Source organism: Octopus bimaculoides, chromosome 11 (assembly GCF_046866305.1).
Source record: "Octopus bimaculoides isolate indiv1 chromosome 11, ASM4686630v1, whole genome shotgun sequence".
Classification (NCBI taxonomy): domain Eukaryota; kingdom Metazoa; phylum Mollusca; class Cephalopoda; order Octopoda; family Octopodidae; genus Octopus; species Octopus bimaculoides.
In genome coordinates this window covers 74,321,841-74,348,122 of record NC_142938.1, presented here as the reverse complement: position 1 = coordinate 74,348,122, position 26,282 = coordinate 74,321,841, and the positions used below count along the sequence as shown (strand labels likewise).

General features: G+C 39.7%; 1 protein-coding gene across 2 annotated transcripts; it reads left to right on the top strand.

Moving 5' to 3' along the window:
- The first annotated feature begins 68 nt into the window (after positions 1 to 68).
- LOC106871652 (uncharacterized) lies at positions 69 to 26,018 on the top strand. 2 transcript variants are annotated; one of them, XM_089360347.1, is made up of 14 exons: positions 69 to 186; positions 3,829 to 4,006; positions 4,723 to 4,842; positions 6,001 to 6,124; positions 7,430 to 7,567; positions 8,291 to 8,506; positions 10,929 to 11,116; positions 12,002 to 12,098; positions 16,559 to 16,748; positions 17,043 to 17,490; positions 18,615 to 19,371; positions 20,867 to 20,909; positions 22,632 to 22,803; positions 25,788 to 26,018. In XM_089360347.1, the coding sequence occupies exons 2-14, from the start codon at positions 3,846 to 3,848 to the stop codon at positions 25,807 to 25,809; spliced, it is 2,676 nt and encodes an 891-aa protein (XP_089216473.1). In that variant the 5' UTR covers positions 69 to 186; positions 3,829 to 3,845; the 3' UTR covers positions 25,810 to 26,018. The 2 variants fall into 2 exon arrangements, with proteins under 2 accessions (XP_089216473.1, XP_089216474.1); XM_089360348.1 differs by lacking the exon at positions 69 to 186 and adding an exon at positions 610 to 747.
- Positions 26,019 to 26,282: the final 264 nt, after the last annotated feature.

Genomic DNA, 26,282 nt, shown 5'->3' with positions numbered 1-26,282 from the left:
TACATTAAAAATATAACAAAAATGCGTTTATTTTGCTAATTAATTACTATTTCATATATTTAAATATATTTCATAATATTTAATAAACTAATTTATTTATTTATTTTTTTTTTTTTTCTACGAAACTACTGTTTGTTTGAATGTGTATAAACGCGGGAAGAGTAAATGAGAGAAGAACCAGTTGATGTGAGTTGATGTTTGTTAATTACTTTGATGTTTAATTACTTTGATGACTTTAAAATTAATCTAAACTAAATATACGGCTTAGTAAATATACTTTCTGACGGGGGAGAGTTCATATAAATATTCTGTGTCGTGCAATTTAATGAATTTATGCATGTAATGAAATATTTTTGTTTATTATTAATCTCAACATGATCGGGTTAGGGTTAATTATATGACAAGACAGTTTCCAAAAGTAAAAACAAAATAGGAAAATAGTAAAAAAAAAAAAGTAACTATATAAAACGTATGCTTCCACGATTATCACGCCGGGGGGGGGGGAGCGTACCCCCCCCCCCCCTTTTGGGGCTTTTTTCCTTTAACTATTTTATTTCTGCCGCCAATAAGCTTGGGTAATGCAATGCTGTGTAGTCCCGTATTCCGATTTCTAGAAAATTGAAACTTTATATGATATCAAATTATCAAAATACTTTTAAGCGAAACCTGGGACAGTTTATTTATTAATAATGAGATCGCGAATGCAGATTTGTTGATCCCGCCTGACCGCATTACCATTGAGAATAAGTAACGTACATTCTTATGTTATTAATCTCTTTTATTGTTTAAATTGAACTTTATTACTTCTTCTCACGTGTCAATAAGGTAACAATTAAGTTATTTATTATGTTTAAATCAAAATATTGCTGATGGTTTGCTCTGGGCGACAAGTTGTGCAGTAGATGCTTCTTCGGTCTACTGAGGTTTATTACAGCCTCAGCCTAAAATGATCGGGGCAGAATTCTGCTTTACCCATATAATCATTTATAACTTTTTATTATTTTGGGGGGGGAATTTTCAGAATTTTTTTTGCGAATTTGTGTTCTACATACTGGAATTCATACGATTCATGTAAAAAAAAAAAAAATATGGCGCGTGATTTAAAGTCTATTTAGCTGTTATTTTTAGCACATCTCAGGACCACCTCATAACCCTCCTTGTTTGTCAGTCTGACGTATTGATCGTTTTTCAATATCTTTCTTCCCCTAAACACATTTAATGGTCTGTTGCTGGGATTTAAGTCAAATATTCAGACTGTCCGTATTTTAAATTGTCATTTACAAAGAAAAATTCGGAAAATCGACAAAAAAAAAAAAGCTTTCGGAAAATTAAAAAGATTTTTTTTTCATAGTCGTGTGAATTCTGTGTTAAATATTTTAAAAAACTTTTTCTGAAAATTCCAAAAAATAAAAGTAATAAGGGGTTATATGGCGTGCATTAAGCTGAATAAGTTTTATCGTTGTCTCAGAAAAAATATTAACGACAAAACATTAATATATTTAATTTGAAAGGTTGTCGTATCGAAAGATCGCCTAAAGTATATAGCTACGGTTACATTAAATAACGGAGTATTAGCTGTAGGCAGCCAGGGGGATAAAAAAAAAAAGGCAGAATAGTCACGGTTGGAACGCTTTTGATAATAGGCCTGCTTAATGAAGACCAACTTGGGGGTTGAGCAATTGTAATAGCTGAAGAATCAGAAATGCCTTCCCCGACTCCATCTTTAAGCGTTTTATTTTTTAGGCTCCAAAATTTAGTATTAATGTAGTTGACCTTTTGCAAAGTCCGAAAATTCTAAGATTTTTATTGTTTATGTGACATAGCCAGACTTAAAAGCATTATTCTTTTGTTGTATGTTTGGAGTTCAGATTCCATTGATCTTGACTTGAACTCACAGCTGTCCTACAACTCCCTGAATCTGATTCTAGAATGTTACTCGAATTATCATCATCAGCGTCTTTTCCATTGTTACTTTGCATCTGTTTTTCATGAGTGTACTGGGTGCTTTTTTTCATGCCACTGGCTCTATTGGGGTCGCCGAGTAACTTGGAAGACAGAAAAAGAACAGGGGAGAAGGAAAAAAAAACCCTGCCTTTACTAAGCGGTGGGGGGTAATACTTGTGAGAGGGAGGTGGCTTTATGTCAGGTGTTGAAAGGCTAAAGTGTGATAGAGGACAAGTGCAGATGTTTTGTCACATGGTTGTGTAGTAAGAAGCTTGCTTAAGAACCACATGGTTCCGGGTTCAATCCCATTGTGTGGAACGTTGGGCAAGTGTCTTCTCCTATAACCCTGGGCCATGAGTGGATTTGGTAGACAGAAACTGGAAGAAGCCATCTTATATATATGTGTGTGTCTGTGTATGTCCCCCTTGCCATCAGCACTTGACAACTTGTGCTGGTGTGTTTACGTCCCTGTAACTTAGCAGTTCAGCAAAACAGAACGATAGAATAAGTGCCATGCTTTTGACTACAAATTCTTCAAGGCAGTGCCCCAGCATGGCTTCAGTCTGACTGAAACAAGTAAAAGATAAAAAGATATATATACATATGCATATAAATTTATATAAATAAGGATAAGATCGATATCTAAATACCGATTTTATCAGGTGGCCAGCATAGGAATAAAAATCATTAAAGGTAATAATTATTTAAAATTATATATTCATTTTGTCATTATATTCACTGCTGTGGTATTCTGACCATATCGCACGAGGAGTTTTTAGGCGGGCAATTTAAACTGGTCGTGTGCATATATATGTATGTATGCATTTGTATATGTAAGTATATCGTATGTTGTATATATATATATATATATATATATATATATTTGTATTTATGTGATTTTCTGAGTATATTCCACTGATGAAGTCAGAGCATTTCTTATGCAGAACCAGAAATCCGGGATCTGGAATTATCCAGTAATTCTTTGCTAGTTTATTTTGTCTCTTGGTCTTCTCTCCTGGTGCTATATGAACATTTAGTGTGGTTTTAGAGTCAAGTTTTGACTGCTATTTCCAGCGTGGTGGTATCTCTTAGATACCCTAAATTATAATTTTCTATATATATATATAAGTTGTAAAAATGAAGTAAAACCAAATAGTGAAATGATTTAATACATGTGTTTCAGGTCTGCATAATATATATATAATAGTAAATGCATCCAATATGTGAAACCTTCCTCAGTTCAAAATGTAACCCAGTTAATGGAGATAATTCAATATCTATAGTCAGTTGTAGAAGTTGGCTAGTGAGTTATGAGAAAGAATATGGAGAGAGAGAGAGAAGAAGAAGGAAGATAGATTGATGATATAATGTTATATGTGATAGCATGTTGTCAACTTAATGTGACAGTCCCATAAAAGGGAAGAATGCTACTGTTATTTAGCCCTAGGAAACTCCGTTTTCCGTTGGACTTGATACATTTCCTGTGTCCTTATGTTTTTAAAGGGGAGACAAGCACCTCCACCCAGCAAAGCCTGCATCCAGAGACTAGTTTCAGAGTCATTGCTCATCATCAGTCTGGTGTAGCATGGCTTGCTAGCTGTCGATGCCTGTCTGCCTTTGTAAACATATATTTCAAGTGAAATACATTCACTGATTTTTGGAAATTCCTAAGGCTAAATAACAGTAGCATTCTTCCCTTTTATGGGACTGTCACATTAAGTTGACAACAAACCATCACTTTATCGTGCTGCTACTGCATAAATCTCTCCGAGAGATTTAGAAATATATTTCTATTTTCATAATGTTATATATATTTTTATATTCTGCAGTTTCCCTTGCGTATTTATTTATATAAAACTAATTGCTAGGTTTTGTTGTTTTCAGATTGTAACCTCCAGAGAATGGGTATCACTGGTCTGTTGCCATTCCTTAAGAAGATCCATGTACCAACAAATATATCCCAATTCCAAGGAGCAACTGTTGCGGTGGATGTGTATTGCTGGCTTCACAAAGGAGCATTTTCTTGTGCTGAGAAATTGGCATTTGGAGAGGACACAGATCAGTAAGTATAGAATTACAAGACATTGTACTTCATGCTGCATGTCTGTATGTCACTTTAATTCTTTAGCATTTAAGCCATCTCTACCCTAGTCTACCTGATTTATGAGTGGGTGCTGAAAAGTTCTTGGTGTTAAGGGTATCACAAAATACCTGGTTGGAGGCCCAATCTTCCAAGTTCTTTTAAAGGGCTTAGAAAAACTGAAGGACCGCTGAAATAGGGTGTGAATCTGAGATGGGAATATCTTCGGTAAAATCATAATTAACTGATCCTACTGTATTTCCTTTTACCCAAAGCCAGGAACTTTTCAGTACTCCTTCATATGTTCAAACTGGCCATGTCCAGCTTCTCACACCTACCCTACAGTGTCATTGTAAAATTACACAGTCACATCATTGAAATCTCAAAGCTGGCAGAAACGTTAGCATACCGGGTGAAATGCTTAGCGGTATTTCGTCTGCTGCTACATTCTGAGTTCGAATTCCGCCGAGGTCGACTTTGTCTTTCATCCTTTCAGGGTCGATTAAGTACCAGTTATGCACTGGGGTCGATGTTATCGATTTAATCCCTTTGTCTGTCCTTGTTTGTCCTCTCTGTGTGTAGCCCCTTGTGGGCAATAAAGAAATAAATGTTAGCATGCCAGCTGAAATGCTTAGCAGTATTTTGTCTGTCTTTATGTTCTTAGATCTTTTTTTTTCCCCTAAATTTTTCTTTTATAGGTATATATACTATTGTATGAAATATGTTAACTTTATGATCAGCAAAAATTTGAAACCGATTCTGGTGTTTGATGGCTGTCATCTTCCTTCCAAAAAAGATGTCGAAGACAGCAGGAGAGAGTAAGTAACATTTTTATTCAGCGGTTTATTTGCATATACTCATTCTGTCAGAGTTAATTTACTCGTTAGCACATAATTTACACAAAGTTGTTAATTTTGAAAGTTTTTGTTAGCTTTATTTTTTACTTGTTTCAGTCATTGGACTGTGGCCATGCTGGGGCATCGCCTTGAGGGGTTTGGTCAAATAAATTGGCACCAGTACTTTATTTTCATGTCTGGTATTTATTTTATATATCCCTTTTGTCAAACTGTTATGGTATGGGGATATAAACAACCCAACACTGGCTCTGAAGGATACAATGCAAACACAAATGCACACATATACATACATATATATATGTATATATATGTCTATGGACTGATAAAACTCTACACATTTTTTTTTCACTCTCTCTATTTATTTCCTCTTATTCCTTTCTGTTGAAGAATGTACGCTCGAAATGTAAAAGACTTTTCCATTTTTCCTGAGTGTCAAACTAATACACTTGCTTGTTGTTCATACACACCTGTCTTCATCTTTTGTTTTTCTATAAATTTGAACTATATATGTATGTATGTGTTATCGCATGAAACTCTTGGACCTTGAGTCACTCTGATACTGCTGCTGTTGGGTCTCATGGAGGCAATGACCAAGACCTTTGGCATTATGTTGTGCTTGAGAAGACGACCCATCAAGCTGAGCGAAATCACAGTCGTGGCAGACACCAGCTTCATGCAGATGCCACGTTAAAGCATTACACTCTCAGCGTGGTTGGCATTAGGAAGGGCATCCAGCCGTAGGAAACCATGCCAAATCAGACTGGAGTCTGGTGCAGCCTTCCAGCTTACCAACCCCGGTCAAACCGTCCAACCCATGCCAGCATGGACAATGGACGTTAAATGATGATGATGGGATATATATGTGTGTGTGTGTGTGTGTATAAATGCAAATTGTGGGTGTGGAACAGGTAAAATCCAGGTTAGATATGTTTCCTAAGCTAGCAGATCCTCAACAAGGGGTACTCAGCCAGGTACTCGTCAGGCTGAAGATACCTTAATTATATGAAGGTTACCTTGTTGTTTGGGAGCCCCAAGTTAACTTACTGAAGATGTTATTTGAAATGAGTGGTGAAGCCAGAAGAACAGTGTAAAACAGATTTATTTTTTGTTTCATGATAGACGGCGAAAAGTTTACCGTCAAAAGGCTGCACAGTTTTTGAAAGAAGGCAAACGAAGTGAAGCCAGGGAATGTCTCCAGAGATGTGTGGATATTACTCCAGACATGGCTAGAAAACTGATTGAGGTAAGAACAGTAGATAGCATGAAACTGTTATCCATTTTAAAAGTTGAAAGAAAATTGCTGAAGAAAAAAAATGTGGAGAAAAGTCTCCCAAAATTTGCAGAGCTCAGTTATCACGTCAAACAACGTCGGATACTGTAACTTGACTATTTACAAAGTGAAATCATGTTTTCACGCATGTATTAACGAGATTTGTGCTGAAATTCACATTTAGATATCAATGGGTTCGCTCGATGTCTTTGGCCAGGTTGGTCATTTTAGCCAAAAAGTTTTTCAGCCGGCTGTGGTCGGGTCGGTAACGAAAGGGTTAAACTGTGTCCATTTCCCTTGCTGCTAGGTGGACCGGTAGGAAATCTCTGCCCTGGATAGGGCTGGAGTCCCTACAAATCCTCCCATGTATTCTCTTGGGTCGGATTCCTTACATCACAGAAGCACACGAAAGAGTAGTGGCTGCTCACAGTTCTATTTCCACCACAAGAACTCCACTTTGATAGCTTGCTGTGTCAGTGTCTTATTAAAGGCATTCAGCTGTAGAAAGCCGGTCAACACAGGCATAATGGAGCCCAAGCTGCTCTTCAGCCGGCCAGCTCTTGTCTAACCGTCCCAATCATGCCAGCATGGAGAACAACAGATGTTAAATGGACGAATCAATTCCCTTTGGTCTCTATTAGAGTATATGAAGGGAGATAAATCTGTAGTGGCGCAAAATTATAGCCGCCATTGAGGAAGTACTATTCTGCGCATGCGCAGGGGACTTCACCACCGGAAGCCCCTCGAGTGCGCATGCGTAGTAAAACTGGTACTTAAAGAGTGAGTTTCACTTTCTCAGACAGTTGCGCGACAGACCTTCTACGTGACAACTCCTCACTCCTCAACGAAGCACTCTTCACCACAATGCCTTCGATGGTGATAGCTACTTGCTCCTCTGGCAGGCATCAAGGAAGCCCTTAACCTTCTAATACCAAATTACAACTCAATCAGCGGCTGCTAAGCTGAATGACAGGAATTGCGAAACCAAGCATCATCAAAAGAATAAAACCTTTTTATTATGTTGTTAATTGTTCTAATGTCTCTTCATATATAATGCTGTTGAAATGGTGATAGAGAGAGACTAAAGTCTCTATGACAACTATATATATCAAACTTTTACACTGGTGACCCCAACGTGATCAATGGTGGCTATAATTTCGCGCCAATACAAATCTTCCTTTTGCAGGGTAAATAAACAACATCAGTTATTCCATGTCATTTATATTATCCCCTTTAATAGACGAAATATTCAATTCTACTTTGCTTCTTTTAAACCAGGTGTGTCAAAAACAAGGGATTGATTGCATTGTTGCCCCTTATGAAGCTGATGCTCAGTTGGCCTATTTAGCACAATCTGGAATTGCCCAGATCATTGTCACCGAAGACTCCGACTTGTTACTGTTTGGTTGTGACAAAGTAAGTTTCTATCACTGTCTCTCCATTACTTTTTTTGTCTCTTTCTTCTTTGTATTAAATTCATTTTTCTATGCTAGCTTTGGACATTTGAATAGACTTGGGGCAGTTATTTTATTACTGGAAGCAGTAGCAGGGGATCTATCTTGAAATAGAGACCTGCCTACAACTGGTGGGCAGTATCTGTTAATTAGTGGAGCGAGAACCTTCGTTTGTAAATTAGAGCTCTAAGTCTTTTTCACTTGCAGTTGTTGATTAAGTGTTAAAAGCACCCACTACACTCTTGGAGTGGTTGGCATTAGGAAGGGCATCCAGCTGTAGAAACTCTACCAAATCAGATTGGAGCCTGGTGTAGCCATCTGGTTTCACCAGTCCTCAGTCAAATCGTCCAACCCATGCCAGCATGGAAAACGGACGTTAAACAATGGTGGTGGTGGTGGTGGTGGTGGTGGTGGTGGTAGCAGCGACAGCAGCGAAGAAGAAGAACTGGCAGAATCCTTCTCATGTTGGACAATGCTCGAGGTTATAGTAGAAGACACTTGCCCAAGGTGCCACGTAGTGAGACTGAACCCAACACCACCTGGTTGGCAAGCAAGCTTCTTCACCACACAGCTATGTCTGTGCTTTTGGCCATTGATTGTATCGACATGACTGTCCATAAAAGGTGAACTTTGACCACTTTTAATTCAATATTTTGAAATACAAAATTAAATTTCTTCTTTGCAGGTGATTTTCAAAATGGATTTGTATGGAAATGGCATCATGATTGAAAAATCCAGACTAAATGAAGTCGTTGACATCAGAGATGGATTCTACACCTTCAGTAAATTTAGACACATGTGTATTCTATCTGGCTGTGACTACTTAAGTTCTTTACCTGGCATTGGTTTAGCAAATGCTTGTAAAGTATTCAAATTAGCCAGACAGGCAGATCTTAGACAGGTAATTTTATTTCCACTCATATTACTCTTTACTCTTTTACTCTTTTACTTGTTTCACTCATTTGACTGTAGCCATGCTGGAGCACCGCCTTTAGTTGAGCAAATCGACCCCAGGACTTATTCTTTTGCCGAACCACTAAGTTACGGGGACGTAAACACACCAGCATTGGTTGTCAAGCGATATTGGGGGGCAGAAACACAGATGCACAAACACATACACTCATACATACATATATATATATATATATATATATATATATATATATATATATATATATATACGACGGGCTTCTTTCAGTTTCCATCTACCAGATCCACTCACAAGGCTTTGGTAGGTGAAGAAGATGGATGGATTTTATATATATATATATATGTGTGTGTGTGTGTGTGTATATCATTCAACCACCATGTCTAGAAAAACATAATTTCTCTTTGTTTTCCGTTTGTTTTTTTAGCTAAGCACTAACTTTATATTTTTTGTGAGAAGGTTATTGAAAATGGCTGCTTTAATGTAACACAATGACACACATATGTATGTTTGCGTGTGTGCATGTGTGTCTGTCTGTCATTTATATATATATATATATATATATATATATATATATATATATATATATATATATCATCATCATCATCGTTTAACGTCCGCTTTCCATGCTAGCATGGGTTGGACGAATTGACTGAGGACTGGTGAAACCGGATGGCAACACCAGGCTCCAATCTCAATTTGGCAGAGTTTCTACAGCTGGATGCCCTTCCTAACGCCAACCACTCAGAGAGTGTAGTAGGTGCTTGTACGTGTCACCTATATATTGTCTCAAAAATCACCCTGCATCCTATATGTGAAGTAGGACCTCCCATATACTTCAATTCACTAAAACCATTTTTTCCTGAATATGCATTGCAGAAATTGAGATGCATCTTATATGTCTTTAATGCCATCAAATAAAGTGTATTTTTCTGTGCGCTTGTGCTAGCATGGCTGGAGTAGTGTACACAAATCTGAGCAATAGTATTCTATTGGAGAAATTATTGCAATAAATACATCTTCTTCCTGCTGATAACTATTACTGTGTGTTCCTGTATACAACTTGAATTTCTCAAAATTTATAAGTAAAATACGTAGATTGACTTATACATGAAAATGACTTTGGAGGTCGAGAAATTCCATGGAAAGGCATCAGGATTTGGAAAGATAGTGACATGGATTGAATGTTTGTTTGACATATTTACATTATGTACTTTATTGGCTTGTATCATCATCATCATCATTGTCGTTTAACGTCCATTTTCCATGCTAGCATGGGTTAGACGATTTGACTGAGGACTGGCAAGCGAGGAGGCTGCATCAGGCTCCAATCTGATCTGGCATGGTTTCTGCAGCTGGATGCCCTTCCTAACGCCAACCACTCCGAGAGTGTAATGAATGCTTTTTACGTGCTACCAGCATTGGAGCCAGTCAGGCGGCACTGGCATGGGAGCCAGGAGGCGACACCAGGCTCCAATCTGATTTGGCAGAGTTTCTACAGCTGGATGCCCTTCCTAACGCCAACCACTCCGAGAGTGTAGTGGGTGCTTTTACGTGCCACCGGCATGAAGGCCAGTCAGGAGGTACTGGCGACGGCCACGCTCAAAATGGTGTATTTTACGTGCCACCTGCACAGGAGCCAGTCCAGCGGCACTGGCAACGATCTCGCTCAAATGACTTACTGGCATCAGAAAATACAGTAGTCTTGCCCAGGGCATAACAACATAATGGTTTTAGTGAGGTTTTGAGAATTCTGGCGATTTGCTCTACTTGAGAAGACATGTCAATCTAAGTGAATTTGTGGTTGTGGCTAGTGCTGGTGACATGTAAAAGACACCCAATGCACTGTAAGGTGGTTGGTGTCAGGAAGCGCATCCAGCTGTAGAAAGCAAGCCAAAACGGACAGGAACCTGGTGCAGCTCTGGTCAAACTCTCTGACTCCTGCCAGCATGGAGAGCGAACATTAAATGGTGATGATGAGTAAGAGGCACAGAACCTCCGTGTCACTGCGTGGCACCTTGGCCAAATGTCTTCTACTATAGCCTCAGGCCGGCCAAAGTCTTGTGAGTGGATTTGGTAGATGGAAACTGAAAGAAGCCTGTTGTGTGTGTGTGTGTGTGTGTGTATATATATATATATATATATATATATATATATTTATGTGTGCGTGTCTTTGTGTCTGTGTTTGTCCTTCCACCATTGCTCGACAACCGATGTTTGTGTGTTTATGTCCCCGAAACTTAGCAAAAAAGACTTATTCTAAGTCCTCGGGTCAATTTCTTTGACTAAAGGCGGTGCTCCAGCATGGCCACAGTCAAATGACTGAAGCGTGTAAAAAAGTATTGTAAACAATAAATGCTGTTTATTTATTTTACTTTCTTTTCATTTCTTGCAGCTTCTTCGTAAAATACCATCTTATTTAAATAAATCGTTCAGTGTGCCCAACGACTACATTGAGGGTTTCATCCGTGCTGAGAACACATTCCTTTATCAGTTGATATTTGATCCCTTAACTCGAAAATTGGTCCCTCTCAACCCTTATGCCGAAGATCTTAGACCCGATGACCTTCACTATGCCGGAGAGTATCCTTTGTAAGAACTCATTTCACAGCAAATTTTGGTTCAGTGTCGCTATATCTGACACACAACTCATTCTCAGACATGTTGGGATGTGTAATGTTGGTGTGTGTGTCTGTGCTTAAGAAAAACAAAAAAAATTGGGCATATAAATGGAAAGTGGACGTTAAACGATGATGATGATGATGATGATGAATATAGGTGCAGGCATGGCTGTGTGGTAAGAAGTTTGCTTCCCAACCATATAGTACTGGGTTCAGTCCCACTCTGATAACTTGGATGAGTCGTTTTTTTATTATTGCTTCAGGCTGATCAAAGCCTTGTGAATAGATTTGGTAGATGGAAACTGAAAGAAGCTCATCACGTGTGTGTATGTATATATATATATATATATATATATATATATATATATATATATATGTGCACAGGAGTGGCTGTGCGATAAGTAGTTTGCTTACCAACCACAAGGTTCCAGGTTCAGTCTCACTGTGTAGCACCTTGGACAAGTGTTTCTACTATAGCTTTGGGCCGACCAAAGCCTTGTGAGAGGATTTGGTAGACAGAAACTGAAAGAAACCCATTGTACATATGGATATATATATGTGTGTGTGTGTCTTTGTTCCCCCATCACTGTTTCTTAACTGGTGTTGGTGTGTTTACATCCCCGTAACTTAGCAGTTTGGAAAGAGAGATTGATAGAACAAGTACCAGGCTTAAAAAAGTACTGGGATCGATATAATCGACTGAAAGTTCTTCAAAGCGGTGCCCCAGCATGGTCGCAGTCTAGTGACTGAAACAAGTAAAAGACAAAAGGTATATATAAACACACAATCAAATTCTGTGTGTGTCACCATTGTAATAATTATCATCGCTCCTTAATTAATATCTAAGATACATTCCAACATCTGAAGCTTTCAATATTGCTTTGGGTAACACTGACATTCAAACAAGAAAGAAACTATCAAGCTTCAATCCTGACACAGACTTGGTAAGTGCTTTTGTTTCTCTTTCCTTTTCCTTTTCATTCTTTTTTTTTTTTTTGCTTTACTTAAAATTTGAAGTACAACATGAATTTTTTCATTACCAGTGCTGGTGGCATGTGATTAAGCACCATCCATTCATGTGTGGGTCGCTGCCAGAGCTGCCTGACTGGCTCCTCTTGCTGGTGGCACGTAAAAAGCACCATCCGAACACGGTTGATGCCAGCCCCTTGCCCCGACTGGCTCCTGTGCTGGTAGCCCGTAAAAAGCACCATCTGAACGTGGTCAATGCCAGTGTTGTCTGACTGGCTCCCATGTCGGTGGCATGTAAAAAGCACCATTCGAACACGGTCGATGCCAGCCCCTTGCCCCGATTGGCTCCTGTGCCGGTGGCACGTAAAAAGCACCATCCGAACGTGGCCGATGCCAGAGCTGCCTGACTGGCTCCTCTTGCTGGTGGCACGTAAAAAGCACCATCCAAACACGGTTGATGCCAGCCCCTTGCCCCGACTGGCTCCTGTGCTGGTAGCACGTAAAAAGCACCATCTGAACGTGGTCAATGCCAGAGCTGCCTGACTGGCTCCTCTTGCTGGTGGCACGTAAAAAGCACCATCCGAACACGGTTGATGCCAGCCCCTTGCCCCGACTGGCTCCTGTGCTGGTAGCACGTAAAAAGCACCATCTGAACGTGGTCAATGCCAGAGCTGCCTGACTGGCTCCTCTTGCTGGTGGCACGTAAAAAGCACCATCCGAACACGGTTGATGCCAGCCCCTTGCCCCGACTGGCTCCTGTGCTGGTAGCACGTAAAATGCACCATCTGAACGTGGTCAATGCCAGAGCTGCCTGACTGGCTCCTCTTGCTGGTGGCACGTAAAAAGCACCATCCGAACACGGTTGATGCCAGCCCCTTGCCCCGACTGGCTCCTGTGCTGGTAGCACGTAAAAAGCACCATCTGAACGTGGTCAATGCCAGTGTTGTCTGACTGGCTCCCATGTCGGTGGCATGTAAAAAGCACCATTCGAACACGGTCGATGCCAGCCCCTTGCCCCGATTGGCTCTTGTGCCGGTGGCATGTAAAAAGCACCATCCGAACGTGGCCGATGCCAGTGCGCCTGACTGGCTCCTGTGCCAGTGGCACGTAAAAAGCACCTACTAAACTCTTGGAGTGGTTGGCATTAGGAAGGGCATCCAGCTGTAGAAACACTGCCAGATCAGATTGGAACCTGGTGTGGCCTCCTGGGTTTACCAGTCCCCAGTCAAACCGTCCAACCCATGCCAGCATGGAAAATGGACGTTAGATGAATATGAGAGGTTTGCTTTTTGTTTTTTGAGGTATACATAGGAAGGAAAGATGACAGAGAGAGAGAGAGAGAGTGTGTGTGGTGATGATGAGGTATGACTGTGGTTAAGAAGTTTGCTTCTCAACTAAATGGTTTTGGGTTCAAACCCACTATATTGCACCTTGGGTAAGTGTTTTTTTTTTTATATAGTCTTGAGCTGATTAAAGTCTTGTGAATAAATTGGTAAACGAAACTGATTGAAGCCTATTGTATACGTGTGTGTGTGTGTGTTTCCTTGTCCTGGCATTGTGTGATAGTTGCAAGCGAGTGTTGCCATCATACAAATGGTGTTACTTATTTCCAGTCCTGCGAAACAAAAATTATTTAGTCAAAAAAGAAATATTGTGTAACTTGCTAACAGGTAAAGGTTGGTGACTGGAAGAGCACCCAGCCGTGCGAAAACCTGCTTTACTGAGTTCTGTCTGATCCATGTGATCACGAAAAAGAGGGTATCAAAACGATGGCGGTGGCGACGACAATGATGCAGATGATGATGATACCACCATCTCCTCTGCTGATGACAATACTCGAGATGAAATAATTCACTTGTTTCGCATGTTTTTCTACCAAATTCCTTCTTCCTCCCATATCTATCCACAATGTGGTAACCTCTTCCTTTCACATATGTCCATAATTTGTTGAAGAAACCACTTCCCCTCACGTTTTCACAATACACACACACACACTCTCTCTCTCTTGTTCTCCCCCTCTGTCTCTTTGTTGTTCTCTCTCTTTATCTCTCTCTCTCTCTCTCTTCTATTATTTCTTTCTCCCTACATAGACCTCGAAAGGAGTAAACCTCCTCCCACATTGTAAATTCTACATTAACAGGCATCGACCTTTCCTCCCCCCCCCCCCGTCCTCCTCCTCCTCCTCCTACACAAATTCTCTTCACATGCCTGATCAGAAGTGATAAGCCACGAATTAATGGTGACGTGCTTACTGGGGCTTGTTGACCCCTGCCCTCCCCCGCCGCCTCCTCCTCCTCCTCCCCCTTCTCGAAATATTCATAAATCTTATCAATATAAATCAAATTATTATCATCGGGACAATATTTAAAGACGGAGAAGGAATTTATTGCAGCCATCTATTCCAGCCTATTGTTAGGTGTGTGAGGGGCGGGAAGAGGAGGGAGAATGATTGGAAAAAAAAGAAGGTTGGTGGCGGGGGCGGTTGAGGAAAATAGAGAAGAAGAGATACAGATATTGTGTGCATGTGTGTGAGAGAGTAAAGGAGAGAGAGAGAGAGAGAGAGATTGATATGAGATAATTATTAAAAAGATTCCATTTAATTTTTTTTTTTTTTTAGCCTATAAGACCTCAAACTGCTTTAACAATGCTTTAGCAATAAACTGGGGGTTAGGCTGCTCTGCTGCTTGACTGTCTCTTCAGCCTTGGTTTTGTGGTTAAGGACCTTGCCTTGCAACCGTGCGGCTTGGGGTTCAGTCCTACAGTGTGGTACCTCGAGCAAGTGTTTTCTGCTAGAGCCCTGGGCCGATTGTTGCCTTGCGAGTGAATTTTGTAGATGGGAACTGTGTAGAATCCCTTAGTTTGTGTGTGTGTGTGTGTGTAAAGGAGCTTGCTTCCCAACCACATGGTTCCGTGTTCAGTCCCACTGTGTGTCACCTTGAGCAAGTGTTTTTTTTTTTACTATAGCCTCAGGCCAACTGGTGCCTTGTGAGTGGATTTGATAGATGGAAACTGAAAGAAGCCCATCGTATATATGTATGTATATATATATATATATATATATATATATATATATATGTGTGTGTGTGTGTATATATATGTGTGTGTGTGTGTATATATATGTGTGTGTGTATATATATATATGTGTGTGTGTATGTATATATATATGTGTGTGTGTGTATATATATATGTGTGTGTGTATGTATCTTTGTGTCTGTTTGTCCTCCATCATCACCTTGACAACTGGTGTGGTGTGTTCATGTCCCTGCGATTTAGCAGTTCAGCAAAAGAGACTGATAGAATAAGTACTAGGCTTAAGAAATATCTTCTGGGGTCGATTTGTTTGACTAAAACCCCTCAAGGTGGTGTTCCAGCATGGCCACAGTTGAATAACTGGAACAAGTAATAGAATAAAAGGATGTGTGTGTATATGTATGTATGCATATGTACATGTGTATTTATGTGTGTGTGTGTGTTTTTGTGTAAGTGTTTGGCTCCTGCCACTGCTTGACAAACAGTGTTGGTTTGTTTACGCCCATATAACTTAGCAGTTTGGTAAAAGGGAGTTGATAGAGTAAGTACCAGACCTTAAAAAAAACCGGAAAACTTGTTTCAAAAAGTCCCCTTGCGCCTTTTATGCTGGGATCAGGCTTTGGCTAGATTTCGTTTGTGTTAAGTATTGTTACTTAACCCATCACAATATTCAGCTAGGAGATTCAGGATTAGCTGCAGTTTTTGTCTCACAGATTAGGCCTGCTAAAGTTGGAGTGTGCCTTATATGCCTGAAAATATGGTAAAAAAGCCCCCAGCACATTCTGTAAAGTGGCTGGCGTTAGGAAGGATATCTAGCTGCAGTAAGCATGCCAAAGCAGACAGCAGAACTTGGGGCAGTCTTCTTACTTACCATTTCATGTCAAACTGTCCAACCCATGCCAGCATAGAAAGAGGATGTTAACTGATGATGATGTTGATAAAAAGATCTTTCCTGAGACAACCATTGCAGCCTCTGACTTTTCAACAGTATACATCACCATCATCATCATCGTTTAACATCCGCTTTCCATGCTGGCATGGGTTGGACGGTTTGACTGAGGACTGGCAAGCCAGGAGGCTGCCCCAGGCTCCAATCTGATCTGGCAATGTTTCTTCAGCTGGATGCCCTTCCTAATGTCAACCATTCCGAGAGTGTATTGGGTGCTTTTTACATTCCACCGGCACAGGAGCCAGTCAGGTGGCACTGGCATTAACCATGCTTGAATGGTGCTTTTTACATGCCACTGTATGTTGTGTCATATAAATGAAGATTTCAATCTAGAACTGCTTCTGTTGCCTAATTTAATATATTTTTCAATTGTGAAAAGGAGAATTAATGTTCTGTCAGTTAAAGAATTTGTGATTTTCTTTCCTTCTATTTTTAACATTTCACATCTTGCTACAGAATTCCGGTCCTGAGGTAGCAGCTAAATATAATGGTCCTCATATGCTGAGCATTTGGAACAGGAATTATCGAATTCTTTCTAAAGGATTGCAGGAAAAGTCACCACTTAAAGAACGGCCGAGTTTAAAGAATAAAGAAATTGTCACAGAGTTTAAAGTTGCTCAACAACCACGAAAGCGACTCAGAAATGGTAAAGAATTTCTTTAAGAATTTTATTTTTTTTTTGTTTTTTGCCCGCTTTTATTTGTGCATTTGTTAATTTTTAGATTCGGCATTTTTAGTTCTGGGTTCAAATTCCACTAAGTTTGACTTTGCCTTTCATCATCTTTTCAAGAGTTGATAAATTAAGTACCAGTTACGCTCTGGGGTTGATGTAATCAACTAGTCCCCACCCCCACCCTAATTTCAGGCCTTGTGCCTATAGTAGAAAAGATTATCATTATTATTGTTGTTGTTGTTATTGAGGTTGTTGTTTTCTTTGTAGTTGAAAATTGTTTGGAATCAAAGTCTGATAACGAGTTATCACACATTTACTCTCTGGAAAGTCCCTCAGTGAAAAAGACAAAGCTACCTTCCAAAATAGACGAGAATGCCTGCGTGATCGATGAATCCGTTCTTATTCTGAGATCTTTACTTAACGAGCAGGATGATGAGAGTTCCAACGATAAACCAACGACAGATGAGGAGTGCCTGGAAACAGATTTCACTTCCATTAAAGAAAGCAAAATCTCCCATTTAGACACGAATCCTAGCAACGAAAGCCAGAATCCTGATTCGATGGCAGTTTTGAGCAAGGAAAACTCTAGTCAAATTCAAGAAGCAGCTAAGCAAACTGACATGAAACAGAAGTTAAATTCCACACATCAAAATAAGTTTGCCATTTTCAAAGAAGTCAAGAGATTTGATATCAATGCTCCAAAAGTCCAAAGTCGGTAAGTTCTATTTCGTTCTTCACCCTTTTCATACTTGCCCACATGGGAACGTCCTTGATTTTACAATACAAATTCCTTGTTTCAAAATGATCCTGATTAAAAGCTTCCACCAAAATTTCCATCAAATTTCATTTATATTCCAAATGTCAGCTTAAGAACGACAAAGTGTTTTATTAAATTCTTTGTTATTTTCAAAATTAATTGCGACTGATGTAATGTGTTTCATCAGGATTATGGGAACAAAAGGGTGAAACTAGAAGAAAAAAATGGTCAAGATTAGGTTTTAATAGTTGTACTTCTTCATTAGCTAAATACTGCCATTTTTCTATGATGGCATCAAACGGATCAGTCTGGAATATTCCTTTTCATCACGAAGTTCTTAAGGTTTGTCCCATCCATTTTGACCACTTTGGTCTGTTGCACACAGTTTCTATGATAATAAAGAATAAAAAATTTTGAATGGTACAACAATGGACAATATCATCATCATCATCGTTTAACGTCCGCCTTCCATGCTGGCATGGGTTGGACGATTTGACTGAGGACTGGCAAGCCAGAAGGCTGCACCAGGCTCCAATCTGATCTGGCAGAGTTTCTACAGCTGGATGCCCTTCCTAACGCCAACCACTCCGAGAGTGTAGTGGGTGCTTTTTACGTGCCACCTGCATGGGGGCCAGTCAAGCGGCACTGACATCGACCATGCCCAAATGGTGCTTTTTATGTGCTACTGGCATAGGGGCCAGTCAAGGGCATCGACAACGCTCGAATGATGCTTTTTATGTGCCACCAGCATGGGACCCAGTCAGGTCGAACTGGCATCAACCATGCTTGAATGGTACTTTTTATGTGCCACCTGCACATGAGCCAGTCAGGTGACAGTGACATTGGTGTCTTTCCTTTTTTGTAAGACAGTGTGTGAGTTGAGGGAGATTTGGTTGCTATTTCAAGTAAGTTGAGCAACCATGTCTCTGTAGTGGTGGGTCTCCTCGAGAAGTTGCAATTAAAAAAAAAGGAATCTGTAAATGTTAGATGAAATAACGAAGGATGTGAAACACTCATTAATCTTATGATTTAATTATCTTTTTCTCTCTTCTCTCTCTCTCTCTTTTTTCCCCATTCATCAGATATTTCCGACCAGAGAAGGAAGAGGAAAAGAAAGAGGATAATGTCACTACAAAACCTTCTCGTTTATCTCAACTATTTAAGGAAGAAACAGCCTGCCCTAAAGTAATGGAAGACAAATCAGCAAACAACAACAACAATGGTGATGATGATGATGATGACGATGATAAAATTGAGGATAATAATAATAATAACAATAACAACAACAGCCAAAATGTCTCACCCTCAGGTGTGAATAAAGAGATTAAACTTCAAAACAAAACATTATCTGTTCTGTCTGCTTTCTCTTGGGGGAAACGCAGTACCAGTTATGGCAGCACCAACAAACTAACTCCCGAACCTGTCCCCCAGGGATCTGATGACGAAGTGTGTGAACTGTCGCCAATACCACAGATCTCTGACGGCACAAAGGAGGCCGCATCGACAACCGATTGGACATCTGACACTCGGGCCAACTCGACTATGAATAGTTTGGAGAATGGAAGCGAACTCTTTGATTCTGGAATAGGTTGTTCTCCTCCGGCCCTGAGTCGAAGTTCTTCTAAATTGGAAGCAGATATCATTGACCTTGATACTGGCTCCCAGCAATCCGTAATGGGACTTGAAAGTGCCTCCCAGCAATCCGTAATGGGACTCGAAAGTGCTTCTCAGCAATCCGTAATGGGGCTTGAAACTGGCTCCAAGCAATCCATAATGGGACTTGAAACATGCTCGCAGGACACCGTCTTTGGTTTCAATTCATTGTTTTTGTCATCACAGGTAAGTGAATTTGTCATCTTGTTCTCTAGCAACTTTGAACATAATCCATTCATTAACTATAAAGTACTGTGTTTGGTGGTGGTGGTTGTGGTGGTGAAGATGCTTGTGATGGTGGCGAAGATGCTTGTGATGGTGGCAGCGAAGGTGGTGGTAAGAATGGTGATGATGTGCATTCGGCACACTCTTAAGTGGTTGGCATTGGGAAGGGCATCCAGCTGTAGAAACCATTCCACAACAGACAATTGGCGTCTGGACAGCTTCATGTCAAACCGTCCAACCCATGCCAGCAAGGAAAATGGACATAAAAGGCAGATGATGGTGGTGGTGGTGGTGATGTGTAAAGGAATAAATAAATATATAATTCTTTTACTCGTTTCAGTCATTTGACTGCGGCCATGCTGGAGCACCGCCTTTAGTTAGACAAACCGACCCTAGGACTTATTCTTTGTAAGCCTAGTACTTATTCTATCGGTCACGGAGATGTAAACACACCAGCATTGGTTGTCAAGCGATGGTGGGGGGGACAAACACTGACACACACACACACACACACACACATATATATACACACACATACGGCAGGCTTCTTTCAGTTTCCGTCTGCCAAATCCACTCACAAGGCTTTGTTCAGCCCAAGGCTATAGTAGAAGACACTTGCCCAAGTTGCCACGCAGTGGGACTGAACGGAGAACCATGTGGTTGGTAAGCAAGCCACTTACCACACAGCCACTCCTGTTTATTCTTTTATAATTTGTTTCTTTGTGTTAATTCCGTTTGAACCCTTTTGATAAAAAACTCATCTGAAACTGCCCCTATTAAAGTTTTCCAAATTTAAATCAAAACTTTGGACTGGAATCCCAATATTACGTAAAAAGTAATGTTAGATTTCAATCAAATATTTCTCATCATCATCATAATCATCGTTTAACGTCCGCTTTCCATGCTAGCATGGGTTGGACGATTTGACTGGGGACTGGTGAACCAGATGGCTACACCAGGCTCCAATCTGATCTGGCAGAGTTTCTACAGCTGGATGCCCTTCCTAAAGCCAACCACTCTGAGAGTGTAGTGGGTGCTTTTATGTGCCACCGGCACGAGGGCCAGTCTGGCGGTACTGGCAACGGCCATGCTCAAAATGGTGTATTTTACGTGCCACCTGCACAGTCCAGCGGCACTGGCAACGATCTTGCTCGAACGACTTTTCACGTGCCACCGGCACAAGTGCCAGGAAGGTGACGCTGGTAACGATCACGCTCGAACGGTGCTCTTAGCGCTCCACTGGTACAGGTGCCATCATGATTTCGCTTTCTCTTAAATAAATTAAAAAAGTTAGCTATTTCATTGAACCACCTGTAATTTTTGGTTATTTTGTAAATCAAAGCATCAGAGGTATGTATATATATATATATATATTCTTGTCCACGTTGGACACAAAAGTCTTTTAACTCTTCTTCTCACTCATTCTTTGATTTTTTTTTTCTCATTTAATCTACAGGAAGCACAATCTTCAAGATCTGAAACACCTATGTTTAATATTGGTATGTGAACAAATTATTATTTTTTTTTTTTGTTTATTATGTTTTAACCCATTACCTCCCATAATTCTATTAACTGGAATTTTTTTATGAAACTTTGATTTCTAGCATAAAACAGCCTTAGAAGCACGCTGGAATGATCAAAATAACATTTTAAATAGAAATAAGCGAGATATTGGGTGAAAAATTAGCAAACCTCATTTGAATATCAGAGAAATATACCTAGTAGATACAGCAAAAAGGTTAGATATGTGTAAATATTGACAGATAATTACGAAATTTGTAATTTTTAAGTGATCCCATATGAGATCACTGATAGGTAATGGGTTAATTATTAATATCATAATTAAGGCGGCCAGCTGGCAGAATCGTTAGCATGCCGGGTGGAATGCTTAACGGTATTTCGTCTGTCTTTACATTCTGAGTTCAAATTCCACCTGGGTCGATAAATGAAGTGCCAGGTGCATAATGGGGTCAATCTAATCGACTTGCCCCCTCCCCCAAAATTTCCGGCCTTGTGCCTAGAGTAGAAAAGATTATATGTATTTGTTGAACTGATTGGTTTTTTGTTTGTTTGTTTGTTCTTATGCTTGTCAGGCATGGCTCTGTGGTTAAGAAGCTTATTTCTCAACCAAGTGGTCTTAGGACCATTCCCAATGCATGGCACCTTAAGCAAATGACTTCTACTATAGCCCTGGTATGACCAAATTTATGTGAGTCAATTTGGTTGAGAGAAACCTGTCGTATATCATTGTCGTCATCATTTAACATCTGTTGACCATGCTGGCATGGGTTGGACGGTTTGACTGAGAACTGGCAAGCCAGGAGGTTGCACCAGGTTCCAATCTGATTTGGCAAGGTTTCTACAGCTGGGTTCCCTTCCTAATGCCAACCACTCTGAGAGTGTAGTGGGTGCTTTTTACATGCAACCGACACAGAAGCCAGTCAGGTGGCACTGGTATCGACCACATTCAGATGGTGCTTTTTATGTGCCACCAGCACGGAGAGTCAGTCAAGCGGCACAGGCAATGACCCACACTTGAATGGTGCTTATTATGTGCCACCAGCATGGGTGCCACTCAGGCGGCACTGGCCACTTTTTCACAAAAAATATATCTGGCTAGGGGGAAGTATTACCTTGCTCTTATTTTGTATTATATTAATCCCCTCTCTCCTGTGTGTATATATCTGAATCTTTGTTTATCAATCAAACCCCTAGAGTAAATGAAACTTCTTTCAGTTTCTATCAACCGGATTTCTCTCAAAATACTGGTCAGCGTGTAGCTATAGTAGAAGATGTAGTGGGAATGAACCCCTAACCTCATGGTTCCAAAGTAAATGCCTTAACCACATAGCCATACATCATCGTTTATCGTTTAACATCCGCTTTCCATGCTAGCATGGGTTGGACGATTTGACTGAGGACAGGTGAAACCAGATGGCTACACCAGGCTCCAATCTGATTTGGCAGAGTTTCTACAGCTGGATCCCCTTCCTAATGCCAACCACTCCGAGATTGTAGTGGGTGCTTTTATGTGTCACCGGCACGAAGGCCAGTCAAGTGGTACTGGCAATGGCCACCCTCGAAATGGTGTATTTTACGTGCCACCTGCACAGGAGCCAATCCAGCAGCACTGGCAACAATATTGAATAGAACAGTCTTACAGAATATGTTAATTTGAGTGTACAATACATACCATTATAGAATGTTGTTTTAACCTGTAGGCACACCTAGAATTTCGACTGCAGCATCGAAATCACCCAAAACACCAAAATGCCGTGTGTCTGGACTGTCCAAGAAGACTACGAAGAAATCGTCCAGTGTTGCTGCAATCAAAAAACTTGATGGTCAGCAATCTATCAAAGATATGTTTGCTAAGTTTGCCTATACCAAAGAGTAAGTTAAACATTTTTCCATCAACGTTGTTTTACAATCTTATTTTATTGTGTGTTCATACTTTTTCTCGTCACCTGAATAAGCAATGGCAAGCATAGGTGTATAGTGTAGCTAGCTTGAATGAGCAAAGGTATGCATACCTGTGTGACACTACTTGGTACTTCCCTGTTGTTGATAACCAGTTTTTTTTTAAATTTACTGAAGCATTAGTGAATAAACTCATGAGACAGGTGGAAGACTTTCAGATTAACTGTTATGACCCCATGGAGAAGCAAATTGGTAAGGAATTGGGTGATGATAGCATTCGGATTATTGGGTCAAATGTAACGCTTATCTATTCATGTTGCTTTGAATTAATCATGGATTTGCTTCGTGATGGTGGTACTCCTTCGGTTACGACGACGAGGGTTCCAGTTGATCCGATCAACAGAACTGTGAACTGCTCAGGAATGCTTTCAGGAAACCTTGATGGGAAACAGGTGAGGATTGGTGGCAGGAATTGCATCTTCGTTCGTTTAACTAGCAATAACCACGCCTCGGATTTACCTCATTGGCCATAGTACCGCCTCTATAAAATTTCGCCTGACTCATGAAAGCATGGAAATATAGACGTCAAAACAGTAACTATTATTATTATGATGATGATGATGAATAAACTGGCTGCTAATAGAGTTAATGTACTGAAGGAAGATATTTTAATTAGAACTATCTTTAATCAAGAACTATTATTGATTGCTTTCATTATTAAGATTGTAATTGTAATAGATTAAAATTTATTATAGCATCGATTATGCTAGCGTCCACTTAACTACTAAGATTTCAAGCAGCATGCGTCCCTAAGAGTTCCCACCCTATTCGTCATTCCTATAATTTTTATTAATTAGCTCATTAATCAAATTACTATACCAATTTCGTTTACCAGAAAGCTTTCAAAATCGTTATAACAATTTGGTTACACCAGAGTTATCTCCCCTCGACCGTATTTCTCTTCCTGTTTCGCTCTTTCAGAACGAATTTCCTGTTTCATTCTTAACTTCCAAATCTATTTAGCGAGGAAATTAAACAGTAAACAAATGATTTTTCTTGCTGACATTTCTGCTTCTATTTTCCCATGCTCGTCAGTTAGTCTCTATTAATTTACTTCCCTGCAAAACCGTATGGCGTATATACTTTCTTGAAGATCGTTTGTAACCCTGATTTACAAGCTCTCATATTTTACGGTTCTTCTCAATAAACTTTGAAAGATTTAAGACAAAACTGGTCAAGGTTTTCAGTGTCTGACACTTTCGTTGATTAAATTTAAACAAAATATTGAGGATTACTTGCTGCATCGTTCATATGTATCCTTGTAACGATTGTTTGAAGAAGCTTTTCTTAGCCCCAACACCTAATCATACTCCCTTTTACTCTTTTACTTGTTTCAGTCATTTGACTGTGGCCATGCTGGAGCACCGCCTTTTAGTAGAGCTAATCGACCCCAGGACTTATTCTTTGTAAGCCTAGTACTTATTCTATCGGACTCTTTAGCGGAACCGCTAAGTTACGGGGACGTAAACACACCAGCATCAGTTGTCAAGCAATTTTGCGGGTACAAACACAAACACACAAACATATACTCACACACATACATACATACATATATACGATGGGCTTCTTTCAGTTTTCATCTACCAAATCCACTCACAAGGCTTTGGTCGGCCTGAGGCTGCAGTAGAAGACACTTGCCCAAGGTGCCACGCAGTGGGACTGAACCCGGAACCATGTGGTTGGTAAGCAAGCTACTTACCACACAGCCACTCCTAATCATCATCGCTTTACCTTAACTTTTCACTCTGACATTGCTTGCACTGGTCGCCACAGCTAGACGAAGCAGGCCCCATATCTTGCTCTGTACAGGCAATGAGCAATGACAAGTGTAATACCTGGCAGTGTCCCAGTTGTATGATCTATCTTGAACTTCTAGTACTTTGCACCATCATCATCATCATCATCATCATCATTGTTTTAATGTCCAGTTTTCCATGTAGAGAAGACTTGTTTTGAGATGCCTGATGAGATAAGTTCATTCTATGAACCGATGAAACTTTAAGCTGCATGCAGCTGAGTCAAACTGTTATGAAATAATATATGCATGGATGTATGTATGTATATATGTATGTATGTATGTGTGTGTGTGTATATATATATATATATATATATATATATATATATATATATATATATGATATGTATGTATGTATGTATGTGTGTGTGTGTGAATATATATATGATGTGTGTGTGTGTGTGTGTGTGTATATATATGTATGTATGTATGTTTATAAATGTATATACATAAGTTTTAAAGCATCTTGCGATCGTTTCGCAGAAGTGCTGTCCCTTTAATGGATTTGGTCAATGGAAACTGAAACAGACCTATCTATGTTTGTGTGTGTGTGTGTGTGTATTTAGCTTGACTGCTAAATCTAAACTTTTTTTTTTCATTTTCTGTTTATTTTCTCTTATTCTTTTCTTCTGAAGAGCATAGGCTCGAAACTTTTTCATTTTCCTGAGCGTCAAACTAATACACCCGCTTTTTGTTCATACACCTGTCTTCGTCTCTTGTTTTTCTATAAATTTCAACTATATATAAATATATATGTGTGTGTGTGTGTGTGTTTCTGGCTGTTACTGTCTCCTTGTCTCGACATCATGTAACAGTTGTAGACAAGTGTCACTATTGTACAAGTGGTTTTATTCGTTTCCAATCTTCTGTGAAAACATGTCTGGTCTTGTCTGGAAACAGGAAGGGCATCCAAGTGTTAGAAAGTCTACCTCAAATAAACTCTGCCGACCCATGCAAGCATTGCGAAAGTAGACGTTAAAATGATGATGACAATGCTTATGAAGATTTTCATCAAAATTTCCATTTTTTTTTTTTTTTTTTAATTTCTTTTGTGAAATTCTAATTCTAATCAATGGTTTGATTTTTTTATTTTTTTATACAGATCCAAATCTCGTATGGCGTAGAAATTCCTGAAGGGCTCCATTTTGTTACAACTCTTGAGATTTTTCAGAAGTTCCAAACAACACGATCATTTGTAAATTTTATGAAATTGGAACCACAATAATGTCTTTTGGCATTCTTATATGGAATTTACTGAGAGGGATTTTTATTGTAAATAAATTTATTTTAATAATTTTAATTATAAATAAAATGAAATATTCTTATAAATTTATTCTTCTACTTGTTTCAGTCATTTCACTGCGGCCATGCTGGAGCACCACCTGTAGTCGAACAAATCGACCCTAGTACTTATTCTTTGTAAGCCTAGTACTTATTCCATTGGTCTCCTTTGCTGAACCGCTAAGTTACGGGGATGTAAACACACCAACATCGGTTGTCAAGTGATGGTAGAGAGACAAACAGACAAAAATAACAAACACACACATACACATACATATATATACGACAGGCTTCTTTCAGTTTCCATGTACCAGAT

Bases quoted from the DNA above. Each gene is read 5' to 3' on its own strand.
- LOC106871652 (XM_089360347.1), top strand. From the start codon at position 3,846: ATGGGTATCACTGGTCTGTTGCCATTCCTTAAGAAGATCCATGTACCA. The intron at 4,843-6,000 runs GTAAGTAACATT...GTTTCATGATAG, and splicing joins GTCGAAGACAGCAGGAGAGA to ACGGCGAAAAGTTTACCGTC. The intron at 20,910-22,631 runs GTATGTGAACAA...TTTAACCTGTAG, and splicing joins AACACCTATGTTTAATATTG to GCACACCTAGAATTTCGACT.